The 19,060-nt window shown below is 49.8% G+C and overlaps 1 protein-coding gene across 26 annotated transcripts; it reads right to left on the reverse strand.

The window, feature by feature from the left end:
* Positions 1–2,833: 2,833 nt before the first annotated feature.
* Positions 2,834–18,822, reverse strand: LOC123069763 (uncharacterized). 26 transcript variants are annotated; one of them, XR_006432948.1, is made up of 8 exons: positions 17,623–18,822; positions 17,434–17,518; positions 16,854–16,897; positions 5,451–5,582; positions 4,738–4,871; positions 4,549–4,634; positions 4,296–4,398; positions 2,835–3,534 (listed from the first exon to the last, which is right to left on the reverse strand). XR_006432948.1 is itself a non-coding variant. In XM_044492701.1 (6 exons), coding segments are annotated over exons 2-6 (384 nt in total). In that variant the 5' UTR covers positions 17,624–17,762; positions 18,382–18,822; the 3' UTR covers positions 2,836–3,471. The 26 variants fall into 26 exon arrangements, 3 of the variants coding, with proteins under 3 accessions (XP_044348634.1, XP_044348636.1, XP_044348635.1); XR_006432945.1 differs by having other exon boundaries at positions 2,836–3,534; positions 4,296–4,433; positions 4,549–4,618; XR_006432950.1 differs by lacking the exons at positions 4,549–4,634; positions 4,738–4,871 and adding an exon at positions 5,079–5,187 and having other exon boundaries at positions 2,834–3,534.
* Positions 18,823–19,060: the final 238 nt, after the last annotated feature.

The raw sequence follows: 19,060 nt of genomic DNA on the forward strand, positions 1-19,060 counted from the left end.
GAGAGGTTCAGGTTGATAACTGCCATAAGTTCATGTACTACACGGTGTGTATTTTGTATTAAAAATGAAAAAAAAAGTAAAGGCTAAAAGTATTGTTCTTATAAGTTCAAGTCCTTCGTCGAAGAAAGTTAAAAAATTATTGTGAGAGAGATTTGTACAAAAAGAATATCATTTGTGTAACACTCATGATGGATGAGAAAATTACAAACGAAAGTATGTCACAGAAGTTCAACTGAAAACGTCAGGAAGTTCAACTACTACAGTGGATGAATTTCAAATGAAAAACTTTTAAAATCATCCCGAGTATGAAAAAACGATCAACATGAGAAAGTTGCATGTTTACAACAGCTTTCCACTAGTATATCACTTGCTCAATCCCGGTGAGTGGATGGAGAGCTACGAGCAAAAAAATCACGTGAAAACAGAGTGAAGTTCAGGTACACGTGCCGAGAAGTTCAGGTTCTTCACGCGGTGCATTTTCGAAGAATCTATTTCGCGATAATGGCAGGACGAATGATCCTGCCATTTTCAAAATTACTTGAAAACCCCCAGGAACCAGAGAAAACCATCAACATAAAAAAGTTTTGCATTTTCCGTAGCTTTTCAGTGGTATTTTATTTGCCCCATTCCGACAAAGTTTGTAGAAATTACAACGAAAATACGTTTTTAGCCATTTTCAAAACTGACTTAAAACCATAAAGAATTGGGAGAAACAATATAAAACAGAAAGTTTCTCCTTTGTTCAAGGTTTTCAACGCCATATCATTTGCTGCGTTTGGACGCACGGTTAAAAAATTAGCTCGAAAATACGAACTCGGTGGAACTTGTACCGTTTTCTAAATCACTTTTAAACCGTTCAAAAATAGAAAAAAAATCTACATGAAAAAGTAGCGCATTTTCATAAGCTTTCCAACGCCATATCATGTGCCTAAATTGGTTTAGCCGTTTAGAAATGACATCGAAAATACGAACTCGGCTGTTCGGTTTATGAAATTTTATGATTTTCTAAATTACTCTTTAACCGTAGGGAATTAGAGAAAACTTTCAACATGTGGAAGGAGCGGTTTTGAAGCAGCTTTCCAAATCCATATTACTTGCCTCATTCCGATAAACGGTTTAGAAATGCGATCGAAATTACGATTCACATTTTTTGTGTGAAGAAAAAACGGTTTTCAAAACTGCTCTTAAACCGCTTACATTTTGCGAAAAATTTAACTTGGGTCATGATACTCGTGTCCATATCTTTCCAACGGTATATAGCAAGCCCTATTTGGGCAATGTTGCGGGAAGTTCAACCTAGCATAGGGGGAAGTTCAGGTCGAACAACTCAGGCAGTAAAATCGCAAAAAACGCGAGTTCTTCACGACCCGAGTGCAAAATCCGCCTATGAGCGAGATTCCTATCTAAAACGAGTATTTAGTTGCTAAAAATCGTTTGAAGATTACACTTACATCGCATGGAACACGACTAACCAGAAAAACTCGTGGTAAAAGGCACGGTTGCGAAGATAGCCCGAACGTCGGGTTCGTACAGAGAGAAGTTCAGGCGCGCGTACAAACAAAAATGCGTCACAGAAGTTCAAAGTGAAAATAGCATGAAGTTCAACTACTATGCTAAATGAATTTCATATGAAAAACTTCTAAAATTGTTGCGAGTATGAAAAAATGATCAACACGGGAAAGTTGCGTGTTTACAGCAGCTTTCCATCGGTATATCACTTGCTAGATTCCAGTGAGTGGATGGAGAGCTAGGAGCAGTGGATAGAGATATACGAGAAAAAAAAGCACGTGAAAAATAGAGTGAAGTTCAAGTACACGTGTCGAGAAGTTCAGGTTCTTCACGCGGTGCATTTTCGAAGAATCAGTTTCGCGATAAAGCCAGAACGAATGATCTCGCCATTTTCGCAATTAATCGAAAACGTATAGGAATCAGAGAAAACCATCAACTTGAAAAAGTTTCGCATTTTCCTTAGCTTTTCAGCGGTATATTATTTGCTTCATTCGATAACGTATGTAGAAATTGTGCCAAAAATACGTTTTTATTCATTTTCCAATTTGACTTAAAACTGTAAGGAATTAGGAGAAATAATATAACAAAAAAGTTTCGCATTTGCTCAAGCTTTCCAACGCCGTATCATTTGTTGCATTCGTACGTACGTTTAATAATTAGCTCGAAAATACGAACTCGGTGGAACTTGTACCGTTTTCTGAATTACTTTTAAACCGTTTCGAATTAGAAAAAACTTTTAACATGAAAAAGTAGCGCATTTTCACAAGCTTTCCAATGCCATATCATTTGCCTCAAATGGATTAGCCGTTTAGAAATTACATTAAAAATATGAACTCGGCTGTTCAGTTTGCGAAATTTTATGATTTTCAAAATTACTCTTTATCCATAGGAAATTAGAGAAAACTTTCAACATGTCGAAGGAGCGGTTTTGCACCAGCTTTCCAACGCTGTATTATTTACCTCATTCTGATAAACAGTTTAGAAATGCCATCGAAAATATGATTCACATTTTTTGTATGAAGAAAAAACGGTTTTCAAAACTGCTCTTAAACCGCATACATTTTGCCAAAAATTTAACTTGGATCGTGACATTGGTGTCCGTAGCTTTCCAACGCTATATCGCAAGCCCCATTTGGACACGTTTTAGCTGAAGTTCAACCCAGTACAGAGGGAAGTTCAAGCGCGTTACTCAGGCAGTTTCGGTTGTGATCAGAATATTATTCTGATCCCGTGATATATATATATATATATATATATATATATATATATAGACACACACACACATCTGGGCTATTTTGTTTCACGAAAAAGAATAATATTCTGTTACCCTACTTGCACTGACAGTTTCAGATGGTTGTACTGATGATTTTGGAGCGGTTGAACTAATGCTTTCAATTCTGTTTAACAGATTGTCTTCTTTAGTTCAAAAAAAATTGTAATTTTTTGGTCAGAACGGTGCGTGTAATATATCATTGGAAAGCTCTTGACAACTACATATCAAGTATATTGAACGTTTTTGCAAAATCATTACGGTTGAAGAGCTGTTTTGAAGAAACCATTTTTTTCAAAACCGAAAACATGAATCGTATTTTGGACTCAGTTTTCAAACAGTTTGTCGGAATTGTGCAAATAAGATGGCGTTGGAAAGTTGGTAAAAATCTGCATCTTCCATATATCTATTGTTTTTTCAAATTCTATACATTTTAAAAGTAATTGGAAAAATGGTGAAATTCTGGGTGAAAAGTATTTTCACATTTTTGTCCAAATGGTTTGTCGGATTGACGCAAGTGATATGGCGTTGGAAAGCTATGGAAAATGCGCAACATTTTCATATTGAAATGTTTTTCTAATTCCTTACGTTCTAAAAACAAATTTGAATACGGTCACATTTGATTCCGAACACGATTTTTTAAAAGTTTGTCGAACTCGGGATGCCATCACTATAGAAGCCCCCTACACAAATTATGCAGTGGCAGCAGGGATTATTTTTGTTGAATCCATTGAAGTGAAGGGATCTCCTTCAACCTGTAAGATGAACAAAAAAGCATACAAGGTGAAATGAAATTTGTCAAGGTCGAAATGATCATAATCATGTAAAACATGTAAAAATAATGACAAGTTCATGCACAATAACATTAGAATTACACAAAGAAACCTAAATAGAAGTTCTGTACTTTGAAATACTTCATTTTAGTTCCCAAATACTTCATTCGTTTCGAAATATGAGCTTCTATATTTAGTTTCTTAGAACTTATTATGTTTTCCCTACAATTTTCATGGTTTTTTTGTGTTTCATGTTTTTTTATTTTTGTTCCTGTTTTTTCTATGAACTTATAATTAGAGAGACTCCTTTTCTTTTTCAATTGAAAAGTCAGCAAAGACTAGTTCTAGGTATCAATATAATCGACATTTTCTATGAACGGCCTGGTCGCTGCGACAGTGAATGGCCTGGGGCGACGGGATTGGACTGACATACATAGCCGAGACTGATGAGCGCAGCACGTCTGCGGAGCTACATGGACTTCAGGGGCATCAATACATGAACTTCCGTACATAATAGCTCTCCCCTGTGAACTATTGGTAAGCCCAAATACACATGGGAGCACTAATGGAACCCATCTATATATGGTATCTCAATAAACACAAATTCTCCTATTTAGAGCACCACAGAACTCACATCTCGCACAAATAACAAACACAGAGCACACACCATGCATGCCCGCACAACATCAGACCCAATTCCTGAACTGGCAAGAAAATAGCAGCAGTGAATATTCTTTTGTTACCTTCTTTGTAGCAGTAGCATCAAGCACACTAGGTAACAGCTGGGAGCTAACAGAAGGTGCACCAACAGCTAGTGGCAGCGAGTCCCGGTCGTCCTGGATGCGGCTGGAAAAGAGAAGCAGACGAAGGACGAGGTCATCCTAGTTTCAAAAATATCACACAGCAAAGTACTGTTCAAAATCAATCATTTTTCATATCTCCAAATCCATTGCAAAAAACTAGAAGCTACTGTGTCAACAATCGAAATTGACTTACTCCAAAACACAAAATTTGTGAAGAGAACATCCATGACACACTTTTGGTCTGCACAACAATGTTCCTAGAACTGTCCACGTTTAGAACTGAAAGAAATTATGTTTTATAGTGATGAAATGACCATCAAGCATGGCACGCGGAGCTTGGACGGAGAAACGAGGAAGAGCTGGACTAGTGTTTGTCCTATACCTGGACATGGACGGGGAGGGTGACACCGGAGGACTATGGTGTCGGTGTCAACAGCGTTGCCCTACTGGATCCAACACGTGGCCTCTCTAGGGGCGCGATGCGTCGGGGGATGCCAAAGTTAAAAAAGGTAATTCCTAAATATGTATCAAAGTGAGTATTGGACGAGAAGTGCAAATTTGTAGCAACACACAGATTGAACGTACATAATTTTGAAACGTGTATTGTTGATATTTTTGCGCACGCACCCAACTATTTTGTGTTTTTTCATGAACTGAAAAAATAATACAAACCAAACTAATAATGAGTTTAGTACAGAAACCAACTATAGAACATGTACTTACTGGACAATACCATGTGAAACAGTATAATCCTAATGTGAACCTTTTTGATGGACGAGCTTTTAATTTTTATTTGCAGTACTTCTCGAAAATGAATATCTGAACCACCGGACTGGGTTGTGGTCACCAAAATTCATAAGAGTAGAAATGCAATAAGGCACCATACTAAAATAAGAAAATGAACTGAACAAAAAAAAATAATTGCACTGAACTAAAATCAAAATTCGAATTGAGTGTCACAAAGATTAACTTGCGCATCTGTTTTTTGCTCCCGCACCGGTGTAATAAATTCAGGATGACATTAATTTGTGTACATATAATAAAATGAATGAGTGAAACAATAAAGACAGCAGTAAAAGGATTTTGTGTTTTCACCTGGAGATTATCTCTTTTTCTGGAGGTGTTGATGGAAAATGCTGGTGTAGCCGTGTAGGTACCACACAGACACCAACTAAACACCAGGCCTTCTCCAATAAGAAACAATGATCCCTCATATGTCCATCAGTACTAATTTTGATAGACAAGAAGAGAAACTTTATATTAGTAACTTTTTTCACAGACAAAGTATACATTTTTGTAGTGGAACTCAGCATAAATAACATCGTAAAAGAAGTCTTGACCGATGCTTGTACTTTCATACAAACATATATGCGACTAAATCTATTTAACTTAGCAGAGCTTCTTTGTCATACAAATCATGTCTACATACGTAAGCATAGACAGAACATCAGGGATATTTCAGCTTTAGTTTTTTCTTCTAAAATGTTCAAGTGACTGAGTCGTTTTTGTTAGATACTAGGTAGAGAACAACCTAAATGACACAAAGTGCAGCCGGAGAGAACTCCATCTATATAGAACATGAAGTTTCCCCAATGTTTTTTCCACATCATGGAGCTTCAAGACAAGCTAGATGCACGTGTTAATAATAAAAATGGCTAATGCAACACACTCGACACCTATGCATTCAGAGTTGACTAAAGCAGCAGCATCACACAAAAATAACTGAGCACCACAATCATCTCATGTGGTAGTAGCAGCAAGGAAGAGGAGCTTCATGGTCAATGGCTATCGGCAACAATTTTGCTTCAGTGGATTTTCTCAGAACATGGCCCTGCAGAGATGACGATGGCACGAGGTGTTGCGGCTTGGAGCAGCATCAAGAGAAATAGAGGACCCCCAACATGCTGCTGACAAGGCCGCACCTGAGATTGGACTACTCGTTGGATGGTAGGACACATGGTTGCAAAGGTATAAGAGGTCGCACTGAGATGGCGGATGCAGTTGGACTGCTTGGTGGCGTAGACTGAATGATTGTCAGGGTCTCTGAAAGCACAAGTGCTTTCTGGGTGATTTTGGTAATTAATGTCAACATATCTCTTGTAGGACTAATACTTCTATTTACTATATTTAAGATAAGTCCTACAGTGGAGTGGCATGGACAAGAGCATGTGGAACCCCTTCAAGATGCTAAGGACAAATGATTGGCTCAAGCTCAAAGCTCAGGACTCTACATTTCCAATTTCAGTGATCCAAGATCACATTGAGTCCATAGGAAAGCCAATATTATTAAAAGGGGATGAGGTGTTGCTTAATAGCTTGCTTGCTCAAAGTGCTTAGTGATATGCTCCAAAGCCCTCAACCACTTTATCATATCCACATATGTCCCAAACCAAAAGTAAAACTCGGCCCCACCGATTTGATCCATTCGGCGCCACCGAGTTCATTTGACATAGCCACTGCCAGAAACCCTAGTGACTTTGATCTAACCGATGGGATCTCAGTCTCACCGAGATGGGCTTGCAAACTCCCTGATGTCTATTGCAATATTTTCGGTCTCACCGAGAATATGTAATTGGTTACACTGAGTTTGCCTGACTGACTCTCTGTTTTGCTTATTACCAAATTGGTCCCACCAAGTTGTGTAATCGGTCAAACCGAGATGAGGTTTTACCCTAACCCTTGCACATCGGTTCCACCCGTTGATCATATCGGTCCCACCGAAATGCCTAACAGTCACATTATGAACTAAATCGGTCCGACTCAGTTTTCTGATTTGGTCCCACCGAGTTTGGTGAATTGTGTGTAACGGTTAGATTTTGTTTGGAGGCTATATATACCCCTCCACCCTCTCCTCATTCGTGAGGGAAGCCATCAGAACGTGCCAGCACTTCCAGCATTCGTTTTCTAAGAGAGAACCACCTACTCATGTGTTGAGGCCAAGATATTCCAATCCAACCATATGAATCTTGATCTCTAGCCTTCCCCAAGTTGCTTTCCACTCAAATCATCTTTTCACCAAATCCAATCATATGAGAGTGAGTTGAGTGTTGGGGAGACTATCATTTGAAGCACAGGAGAAAGGAGTTCATCAACAACACACGATCTATTACCTATTGGAGAGTGGTGTCTCCTAGATTGGTTAGGTGTCACTTGGGAGCCTCCGACAAGATTGTGGAGTGAACCAAGGAGTTTTGAAGGGCAAGGAGATCACCTACTTCATGAATGTCGGTGTTCTGGGAACGGGGGTACCCAGACTTGCCTGCCTGCGGCCTGCGGCGTGGCTCAAGGAGTGGCCCAGTGCGGCCCATCTTCATCAACACATGCTCAAGACCCTCGCGAGGGGCCAAGCCTCACGGGGCGGACGACAGGAGGCTTCCTCAGGCACGGCCTCGTCAGGCTGGCTCGCGAGGAGATGGAGAGATCAAGGCAGGGTACCTCATGAGGTGCCCGTGATGCAAGCCAAGACAACCAAGGCGCAGGCGGGCGCCAGGCGGGCGCCGGCCCGGGCAGAGTCCTTGTTTCCCCTTTGGTTCAAAGGGGGCAAGCGCAGGCAAGGGTATCAAGCAAAGGCAACCATTTCAGTGCAACAAGAACAAGACCAGCAGGACGGCAGAACTGAGGTTATCGTGGAGCCCAAGCCAACGTCATCGTCAGGGTCTTTTGGCAGGCGAGGAACAACTTTAGTCAGGATAAGTGTACTAGATGTTCCCTTCAAAATGGCCAATTGTTGGCGCCCTTCCCGCTCAATATTTGGGAAGAGGCACGGGGCCTTCGCCTATAAATAGGACTAGCCACCCACAGGGTAAGGGGAGAGCTGATCGGATCCGCACCCAGACAGAGGGAGATGGGATCGGATCCGCACCCAAGACAGAGAGAGAGAGGCGATTGAACCCCCCTAGCAGTTCATCGTCTCAACCAAGAACAGACCCTCGCGAGGCTGTTCTTCCCTTGTACTGTTCCTCATCAGCCCAGAGGCAATCCACACACCTCAAACTGGAGTAGGGTATTACACCACAATGGTGGCCTGAACCAGTATAAATCTTGTGTCCCTAGTGTTGTTCTTCGTGTAGTCTAGATCCTAGTGAGGCGGTGAAACATGGGTAGGCCGAGGGTGTGATCTCCGCGCACACCCCAGTATTCGAACCTCAAGGGTCTGCCGGAACCCGAAATCCGACATTTGGCGCACCAGGTAGGGGTGTGCCGGAATCTGCCTTCCGTCGCCTCATGTTTTCGCCGCCCATCCCATCCATGTCAGACGCACGTCGCGCCCGCGCCGAGCGCCGGGCCGCTCTTGCTACTCGCGTCGCCCAGACGGCCCCCGTCGGCGGGCGCCCCCGTTGTTCCCCGTCACCTGCCGTCAACGCCGCCACCGGCCCGGCGGGGAACGAACAACAGGCGTCGTCCCTGCATCCATCCGTGCGGCGAGAAGGCCGCACCGCCACTCCATCGCTGACTCCGGTCGGCTCCTCGTCCCACGCCCGTCGCGCTCCCGCGGACGCGCATGTCGCGCTGCTCCTGGCGCGGGAGCTCCTGCACTACCGTCCCATCGACGACCTCTACAACGAGTGGCTCGCCCACATCACTGAGCTCGTCAGCGCCGCTGGGGGCTCCCCTTCACTGCCCCTCTCGTTGCACCGCGCACCGCCCTGCGCGGGCGACAAAGCTCCGGGGGCGCCTCAGCCACCTCCACCTCAAGAAGGCGCCTTGGCTCCAAGGCGCATGGCCCCTGGGCGGAACCCACTCCGTCCGGCGCCAGCACAGCAAGAGAAGAGTTGCCAAGAGATCCCTCGTCCTCAAGAAGCCGCCCGTGTGCTCCCCGCACCGGCTCGGCACGAGCACGCACCTGCTCCGGCGCATCAAGACCTCGCGCTGCACCTTGCCGTAGTGCACAGAGACCCGCAAGATCAAGCTCTCCGTCACCAAAGGGCTCCCGCGGCCACTGCAGGCTGCCGTGCCTTCTCCGCCGAGCTGCGCAGCGTGGCCTGGCCGGGCAAGTTCAAGCCAGACCTGCCCCCGCGCTACGACGGCACGGCTGACCCTGCTGAGTTCCTCCAGCTCTACGAGCTGGGCATCGAAGCCGCCAACGGAGACGAGAAGGTCATGGCGAACTGGTTCCCCATGGCGCTCAAGGACGGTGCCCGCACCTGGCTCCTGAACCTGGCTGCTGGCACGATATCCTCCTGGGACGAGATGCGCACCCGATTCATCGCCAACTTCCAAGGCACCCACGACCGGCTCCCGGCCATGAGCGACTTGCGCCGCATCAAGCAGCAGCCGGGGGAGACCCTGCAGAAGTTCATCCAGCGCTCCAACAACGCTCACCTTAAGATCCCCAAGGTGTTTGAAGAGGCCATCATCTCAGCCTTCTCCGATGACGTGCGGACGTCAAGATGAACGACGAGCTCGCTATCCATGAAGACTTGTGCACCTCCCTTGAGCTGCTCAATCTGGCGACCAAGTGCGCAAGGGCTAAAGAAGGGCGCCTGTCCCTCCTCGAGTTGCCAGCTGCTGACCTAGAAGAGAAGAAGCCCAAGACCAAGGACGTGAAGCGCAAGGGGGCTGCCGTGCTTGTAGCAGAGCCAGACACCAAGCGAGGCAGGGATCAGGCTGAGTCATCCAAGGGCAGCCGGTACTGCGTGTACCACGACCTCCACACCCACAACACCAACGAATGCCAAGAGCTCAGAGCCGTGCGAGACGTGTGTGCCGGCCGACGCCCTGAGCGCAGCGACAGGGGCTATGGCCGAGGAGGAGGAAGAGGTGGAGGACGATGGGAAGACCGTGGCCCTCGCCAAGGGTGGTGCGACCGACCTCGCGAGGACTACTGGCAGGACCAGCCTCGTGAGGGAGGTTGGAGGGACCCGCCTCGTGAGGGGGGTTGGAGAGATCAGCCTCGCGAGGATCGCCCACAAGGCAATGCGGGCCTCCCTCCTCTGCCACCACAGCCAAGGAGGAATGAAGACCATCACCAGGACGAGGGGGCTGGAGGCTTCCAGGAGCCGCGCGCAATCGCTTGCATCTTGGGCGGTGCACAAGCCCCGGCCTCTCAGCGCATGTTCAAGCAATTTTCCTGCGAAGTGAATGCAGTCCTTCCCAAGCTTGAGGCCACACGCCCTCTCAGGTGGTCATCGTGCGCTATCACGTTCAGCTCAGCGGATAAACTCAAATGCGCGGCCACAACAGGAGTACTCCCGATGCTTTGCTCCCCGATCATCAGCAATGTACAAGTCAGCGGGACCCTCATCGATGGAGGAGCAGGGCTCAATGTCCTATCCGTCGAGACGTTCAACAGTCGCCAAGTGCCATACAATAAGCTGCAGCCAACCAAGCCCTTCTCAGGAGTCACCGATGGTTCCACGGTTCCGATCGGGCAGGTCCTCCTTCCTGTCACCTTCGGGAAGCGCGACAACTACCGCACGGAGCTCATTGACTTTGATGTAGCTCACATCCGCCTGCCGTACAACGCCATCCTCGGGTACCCAGCCCTGGCCAAGTTCATGATCGTGACCCATCACGGCTACAATTTCCTCAAGATGCCAGGTAGCGGCGGAGTCATCACCGTGCCTTGTGAAGAGAGAGACACTGTGTGTTCCCTGGAACGTGCCTTCCAAGCCGCATCAATTGAAGACCCAGATCACCGGAGCGGGAGGCCTCCCGAGGCTGCCCCTAAGAAGAAGAAGACATCGCCTGGCCCGACCCCTCGGGAGGCAGGCCCCTCAGGGCCCGCGCCCGTTCAGGGGGCACTTCCTTCTATCACATAGGAAGGCGCGCCCGGCACCCTCCTCGAGCAGGGCTCGGGGGCTTCCTTCTGGAGGGCCATCGACTTTGCTAAGATTACGAGGGAGGCGCTCGGGCACCACTTGGAGGCGTGCTTCAACGCACGTTTCCCTCAGAAAGAAGCAAGGCAAGGAGGACCAAACCCTCAGGAGTTCATCAACGAGATCATTCAGGAGCTGCAGGAGTCAAGAGTCATGAGTGGCAGCCACCGCTTGCCCGCCGTAGCTCCCCATCCAGGCGAGGATGGTGGGCTGCGCATCTGCATCAACATACCAGGACTCAACCGGGCCGCCTCTCAGGAGCGCCTCGGCCCTCACGCGTGGGGAGCTGCAAAGGCCCACCTCACAGCTATGTTCGCATGCCTCATGGCCTACCGAACGCGGCTATTGTGCGTCAGCGCCTCATGAGGAGCATCCTGGAGGCTCAGGCGGTTAGGCATTCCGCAGTCCTGGCGGAGATGGAGATGGTCCGCGAGGAGCCGCCAGCACCTCCGGAGCCTCCCGAGGCCCCTGGGCCTGGGGGCTCGTGAAGATCGTCTCCCACAGCGCACGCCGTCTGCCACTTCAGCATCCCTCCATCTTCAGCATCATCAGGTGACATCCTTCGAGTTTCATTTTCAGCTGGGAGCCCCCCCCCCCCCAGGGTTGCATCATTCCCAGGCCGCGTGGGTCCGTCTTTGCGGTGTGTATCCCCTTTAGCTCATGTTTCAGCTTACTTTATCGGGGGCGCCCCTCGGGCTGCATCATCCCCAAGGACGCTTGGGCCCGACCCAGCGGTGATCGTTTCTTTCTGCGTCTACCTAAATGAGTTTGCTCCTTCATGACTAACGTGCTCGACCTAATCGCCCGCTCGATTGACACCAACTAATGGAGCTGCTCCCTCGCGGCACGATGCTTGCACGTGGGTCCATCCCTGCAACGTCAATAAACCTGGACGGCTGAGCTCTGACCACGGCAACCCCGCAGGGCGCCACCTCACCAAGCCTTCAGTGCCGCGTCACCTTCCTAGAGCAACCAACAGCTGGCCGGCAGTTGTGACGACAAACCCTCGTTTTTCTCGTGATGAATTCACAGGATCGTTCTAAGGAGCAGCGTCCGGCGAGGCCTCCGCGGTGTCTCCATCGCTCTTGTCCACGCGAACCGCTTGCACGTTAAAGGGGGGGGTACCTGAGCATCGCGACTCATGGGCTCTTACCGGCTCTCCAGCCCTCACCCTCTGGCCTTGTCCATGGCATCGCGACCTGGCATACCAGCGACGGCTGAGCCCGCTTGAGGGCCGGGACCTGAGGACGTAGAGCACGAAGGGAAGCAAAGACGAGAGGGAAAGAGGCATGTGGGGGACCCCGCCAGGCAACTCCTCGGCAGCCAACGCGCGAGCCTGGCGCCGCGACAAGGAGTGGTTCCTGACCCCCGAGATAAGTCATCCTCCGGAATCACTAGCTGTCACATCACCGACCTCGCACCTAATGCAGTCTCGTGTTAGCGATGTCGCACTCCTTTCTCACTAAGCAATGGTCCTTGAGCGCTAAAGGGGACCTCCTGAGCATCACGACTCAGGGGCTCTTACTGGACCCCGGGCCGCTCACCTCCTGGCCTTGACCACGGCATCGCGACCTGGCATACCAGCAACGGCTGAAGCCTGCCTTGGGACCGGGACCTGTCAGCACAGAGCGTGAAGTCCTCGCGAGGTTCGAAAGGAGGAACTAAGCTAAGACGGGACAAGTACCCCTCACCACTTCATGATAAGGATCATATTAACAAACGGAACTACAAGCACCTTACAAACCCCCGCGGGGTGTGTTCTTCGATTCCTTGCAAGGAACTAAAGGAGTAGATCCTAAGGAGTGCTAACTACGCGCGCCACTGCAAGAGACGCCATCATCAACAGTGGGCCGTCAGCCACCGGCGCCAACCCCATACAGATCAATGGCGACGGCGGCCCGACGAGCCCGCCCTGCTCCGAGAGCGACGCAAGCTCGGGGGCTCGTAGCTGTCGTCGCTCGTCCCCGGGGTCGCGAGGAGCTCGGCAGAATTGCTGGATCCTCCGACACCTCCGCTGCCTGAGGAGCTGCTGGGGAAGCGGTTCGCGAGCCTAGTCCTCGCCGTGGCAGGATCCCGGCCGCCTTCCTCAGGGCAGCACTCCAGCCGGTGCCCCTCCGCGTCGAAGACCTTGAAGACCATCAGGGAGGCGCCATCGTACTCAAGGTGGATTGCGAGGGCGCCACCCGTCCTGCCGACCCGGGCGATCTTGCCCCAGCCACGAGTCAGGTAGACCCTGCCCGGAGCGACGACCTCAACCTCCGCTTCGGTCGTGGGGGCACTACAGCCAGCTAGCTCCAGCCAAACCTCGATAGGCCCCCTTGGCAGGATCTCGAAGGCGAAGGAAGGACGGAGGCGAATCCAGGACCGAGGAGGCATGGCGGCGTGAAGCACGAGCTCGCGAGCAGAGCCCATGGCGTGAACCCCAGGAGGAACGACGCGCACCGCCATGATCCGCCGGCAGCGACGGCGCCTCTAGCGGTGCTGCTCGGCGCTAGCATCTTCAGGGTCCTCGATCCGGGCGTACAAGGGTAGTGGGAATCCCGGTGGCGGCCGCTTGAACCATGGCCTCGACACCTCCTGCCAAGCACCTCCTTCCCCGTGGCAAGAGACGAGTCGTTTCTTCGGAGGGAGCGGGACAGGACTCTCTCGGGGGGGCTTCCCTTTCTCTTCGGCAAAAAACCGACGGATCGGTGCCTTTGGTGAAGGAAGGAGCAAGGACGAAGAGGAAGATGAAGAGTAGCGGGAAGAGATGGATTGGAGGGGCTCGCGCCGTTCCGTACATATAGCCGAGGGAGGCCAACCATCAACCTCCGCGGTCATAGGTAATCATGACCCGTTTTGCATGCAGGGACTTGTCAAATCGTGCAGCTACCGAGGCGTCGTGGGGGAGCCAGGACGCCCATGTCCAATCAACCGCCATGCGGCGCCCAAGGCCGCAGGCTATTGGGGCCCGCGGCGCTTCGCACTTGCCTCTTCGCTTCTCTTCTAAGCCAAATCCAGGCGCGCCTTGGGCCCGGGGGCTACTATCGGTGTTCTGGGAATGGGGGTACCCAGACTTGCCTGCCTGCGGCCTGCGGCGTGGCTCAAGGAGTGGCCCAGTACGGCCCATCTTCATCAACACATGCTCAAGACCCTCGCGAGGGGCCAAGCCTCGCGGGGCGGACGACAGGAGGCTTCCTCAGGCATGGCCTCGTCAGGCTGGCTCGCGAGGAGGCGGAGAGATCAAGGCAGGGTACCTCACGAGGTGCCCGTGACGCAAGCCATGACAACCAAGGCGCAGGCGGGCGCCAGGTGGGCGCCGGCCCGCGCAGAGTCCTTGTTTCCCCTTTGGTGCAAAGGGGGCAAGCGCAGGCAAGGGTATCAAGCAAAGACAACCATTTCAGTGCAACAAGACCAAGACCAGTAGGACGGCAGAACGGAGGTCATCGTGGAGCCCAAGCCAATGTCATCGTCAGGGTTTTTTGGCAGGCGAGGAACAACTTTAGTCAGGATAAGTTTACTAGATGTTCCCCTTCAAAATGGCCAATTGTTGGCGCCCTTCCCGCTCAATATTTGGGAAGAGGCCCGGGGCCTTCGCCTATAAATAGGACTAGCCACCCACAGGGTAAGGGGAGAGCTGATCGGATCCGCACCCAGACAAAGGGAGATGGGATCGGATCCGCACCCAAGACAGAGAGAGAGGCGACTGAACCCCCCTAGCAGTTCATCGTCTCAACCAAGAACAGACCCTCGCGAGGCTGTTCTTCTCTTGTACTGTTCCTCATCAGCCCAGAGGCAATCCACACACCTCAAACTGGAGTAGGGTATTACACCACAATGGTGGCCTGAACCAGTATAAATCTTGTGTCCCTATTGTTGTTCTTTGTGTGGTCTAGATCCTAGCGAGGCGATGAAACATGGGTAGGCTGAGGGTGTGATCTCCGCGCGCACCCCAGTGTTCGAACCTCAAGGGTCTGCCGGAACCCGAAATCCGACAATGGAGATCTACTCTAGTGAGGCAAGTCCTTCGTGGGCGATGTCCATGGTGGGATAGACAAGGTTGCTTCTGCGTGGACCCATCGTGGGTGGAGCCCTCCGTGGACTCGCGCAACCGTTACCCTTCGTGGGGTGAAGTCTCCATCAACGTGGATGTACGATAGCACCACCTATCGGAACCACGCCAAAAACATATGTCTCCAATTGCGTTTGCACACTCCAGTCCCATCCCTTTACTTTCTTGCAAGTTGCATGCTTTACTTTCCGCTGCCCATATACTCTTTGCATGCTTGCTTGATATGTATTGTGAATGGTTAAACTTGTGCTTAAACTCCACCTAAACTTGAAAAACTTAAAAACTGCCAACTTTGTGTGTTGAGTGTCTATTCACCCGCCTCTAGACACCTCTTCACGATCCTTTCAGTCTCAGAAAGATAAATTGCAATACATTTCAGTCCATTTTCCCTCGGTACTAGCATGACTGAGTAAGAAGCTCAAAACTCGAGTAGTTGTTCCTTACAATCTCGTTGGACACGAACTCCTTGAGGAAGATTGTGTGGTCAGCGGCAAGTTGGCCCTGCAATAGTGTCGACGGCATCGCGCTTGGGGGCGGTGTGGTGAGGCAGAGGAGGGAGGGACACAGTGCGACCCGGTGAGGTAGAGGGGGGCGATGGTGCAGTGGGGAAGAGGGGGCCGGCGCGTGGTCGAGGGAGGTCGCCGGTGCACTGGGAATGGATGTCCATGGCGGCATGTAGGAGGTGGAGGTGTGTCGACAGTCGGAGATGGACGCACGTGATGGATGGGAGGTGAAGGCGCGCAGCGGATGGGAGGTGGAGGCGCGCGGCGACCAAAAGGTGGAGGCGCGCGGCGATCGGAAGGTGGAGGCACGCAACACACAAGTATTGAACTGTTTGCTGCCTTTCCATTATGAATTGATGGCGTAATACATGTGTAATACATGTTAAACTGTTACTCAAGGGCAAAATTCACAAATACATTTACATTGGCGTACTCCAAATATGTGCATTTTCAGGAAGAAAACTTTCTGAACCTTCTATACGAAAGAACTTGAACAATCAGTCCAAAACATATTTCAAGTTGAACGATCATTTTCCTTACCGAGTGTTAAGGAAAATGAAACAAGAGACGAGCCCACCGGAGAACTTGGACTGAAGAACTTGCACACGGCGAGCTGCAGGGGGTAAGGGAGGGCGGTAGTGCGCAGGGTTCTAAGGAGGCGAATGGAAGTGGAAGCAAGGGAGAACATCATTATCATAGGACTTTATCCTGCTTTCAACACTAGTACACAGTCCCTGTACGTGCTATTCTCCCATAGGCATTAACACGAGCACCTTGTGTTTTAGGAAGAACAAGGCACTTCAATCAGAATAGACACTGAAGAAACCCTCTACAAAACATTACAGAAATTCTCTATTACAGAAATTCTCTATTCATGAACTAACAATATTTATTCTGTGGACTAGAGAAACGAGAACAAAAGTACACACGGAACTAATGATAGAATACACACTGAAGAGAAAAGAATTTCTTCTCTGTCAACTGACGATAGAATACACAAATATTTGTATTCTATCATCAGGTTTTTTCATGGCAAACAGTACAAGAATGACTAGGAAAAAAAGAAAAATGGGGAATTTAGTGGCCAAAATCACTGTAATAACTAGTGGCAGTCTCTGTGGTTTACCTCCTGTTTGCATACCACGCAGATGGGCCTGTTGCTAGCTATAACTGCAGAGAGAGAGAGAGAGAGAAGGAATTGGCAAAAATATATTAATTCTCTTTCTGCTTAGACATTCGCACAAAATAGGTGAAGTACACAAGTTGAACTGATCTTGTCCATGACACCAACGGGGGCTAGTGCTGCTTCTGTACGTGCACGAGGTTCATGAGAGGTTCAACGGGAGAAGGGTGGAGCCAGTTTTCAAGTAAGGATATGCACAAAGAACTGAGAAGAAAAAAAGTTCTAGTTGGCTAACACAAGAAACAAGTGAAACCATATACTTAGCTACTCTTTCAAAACAGGTACTAACATTGAATTATTCTTGTAGAAATATATCTACATCAGAAGTTCAGAAGTTGAGCAAGGACATGCTTTTTGAATTAGTATATATAGTAATTTGCTACCTTGCTTTTTGGTCACAATATAGTATTTGAAAACTACCTCCAAGTTACCAAATTGAAAGGTTGTAACGACGATACTTTATTCTAGATGGATTGTATGGTTGAAACAGAGACAACTCAAAGAATAGGAATACACGGCCAACCTTGCCATCGATGATAGACTTGCTTGTTGCGCATTCCTCCTCCGATTGTTGTCAGATTTTGACCAGCAAATGATCAGACTCCCCACTGAAACATACATAAGAAAACATATTCAACACCTAATTCATGGGCAGAGAGAGATGCAGCAACGACTGGACATCCGCATCGCCAATACAGGGATGGTAGCCTACTTCGTCGGGCAGCGATGGTGGCCCGCACCGTCAGGCACCGGCGACGGTGCGCGGCAGTGCTCGGGGGCCCTGGGGCAGCGCGCGATGCGTGTTGGCGGGCTAGGCGTCGGGGTGGCCACCACTACGACTGTACTAATAGACTGAATAAGAAGTTCAGAACTGGGAGCAAAGACCATTGGAAACATGTTTACAACTTTACATTATATGATAGAAACCAAACTTAAAATACCATGCAAAATTTCAAAATCTTCAGAGTTGGGTGCCTATAACTGAACCGGCGACCCATTTTTGTTGCAACAGAATACCACAATACTAACTGGTGGCCTAACTGTAATCAAATAGAATTCCCTTGCAACCACATAAACAAGTAAACAAACTAGCTGCAAATCTCACTACCGGAACCCACACCGTCAACTCATCTCTAATCTATCATCGGCTCATAGTTTTAGAGAAACAATGAGTGAACTATGCACGGATTTACATTGCATAAGAACCAGATCCATGAAACTACAACTAATCAACACAAACATGGGATTTGACATTGGGAAATCACACACCCACATCTCACATACATGACAATGGGGATCTCTCACTCCCTTGTTTTATCTCCTCCTACTTCCTTCATACGCACACAAACAGAGAGAGGATGAGAGGGACACGACTGAGTCGGATCCAGGAAAGACCACGGGTGGCCTGCACGCAGCTCTTCTCATGACCGGCGGTGGAGCATGCAGTTGTACTACCGCAATGGCTCAGTACCTTCCATGGCGTGGAAGCCGCAGGTGGCATGCAGGAGGGAGGCGCGGCCGATGGTGCGGGTGATATGGTCATGGAAGGGGGTTTGGGGCGGCCGTGGTGCACTGGTGGGAGGGGGATCGGGGCGGCGGCGACGCGCTGGTGTGAGGGGCTTGGCGCCGGCGGCGGCGTGCTGGTCGGAGGGGGATCGGGGCAGCGGTGGCGCGTTGGTCGTAGGGGGATCAGGACGGTGGCGGCGCGTTGGTCGGAGGGGCTTAGGGGCGGCGGTGACGCACTGGTGGGAAGGAGCCCCGGGCGGCGACGGCGCGCTGGTCGGAGGGGCCTCGGGCAGCGGCGGCGGCGCGCTGGTGGGAGAGGCTCGGGCGACAGCAAAGAGGTAGTCGTGGGGAGGTTAGGGAAGCTGGGAGTGGGGTGGGCGTCGGGGTTTTTTTGGGACACGTCGGGTTTAGCACATTCTAGTGCAATCGCCTCCTTATAGACCCGAGAGTAACATAATAATATGGGAATCGTTTGGAATCGGCGCACCGGCCGAACGCTCGGCCGGTTCCCCTCGCTCGCTCGCTCTTTTTTCACGCACGCTAGGTGGGCCTCAAGCGAACATTTTTTTTTTCTGTACTTCTTCTTCCTCGCGCAAGCGCCTTCCCAAGCATGTCCCCTCCCCCCTCCCCCTCCTCCCGAGCTG

The sequence above is a fragment of the Triticum aestivum genome, chromosome 3B (assembly GCF_018294505.1).
Source record: "Triticum aestivum cultivar Chinese Spring chromosome 3B, IWGSC CS RefSeq v2.1, whole genome shotgun sequence".
In the NCBI taxonomy this organism is placed as follows: domain Eukaryota; kingdom Viridiplantae; phylum Streptophyta; class Magnoliopsida; order Poales; family Poaceae; genus Triticum; species Triticum aestivum.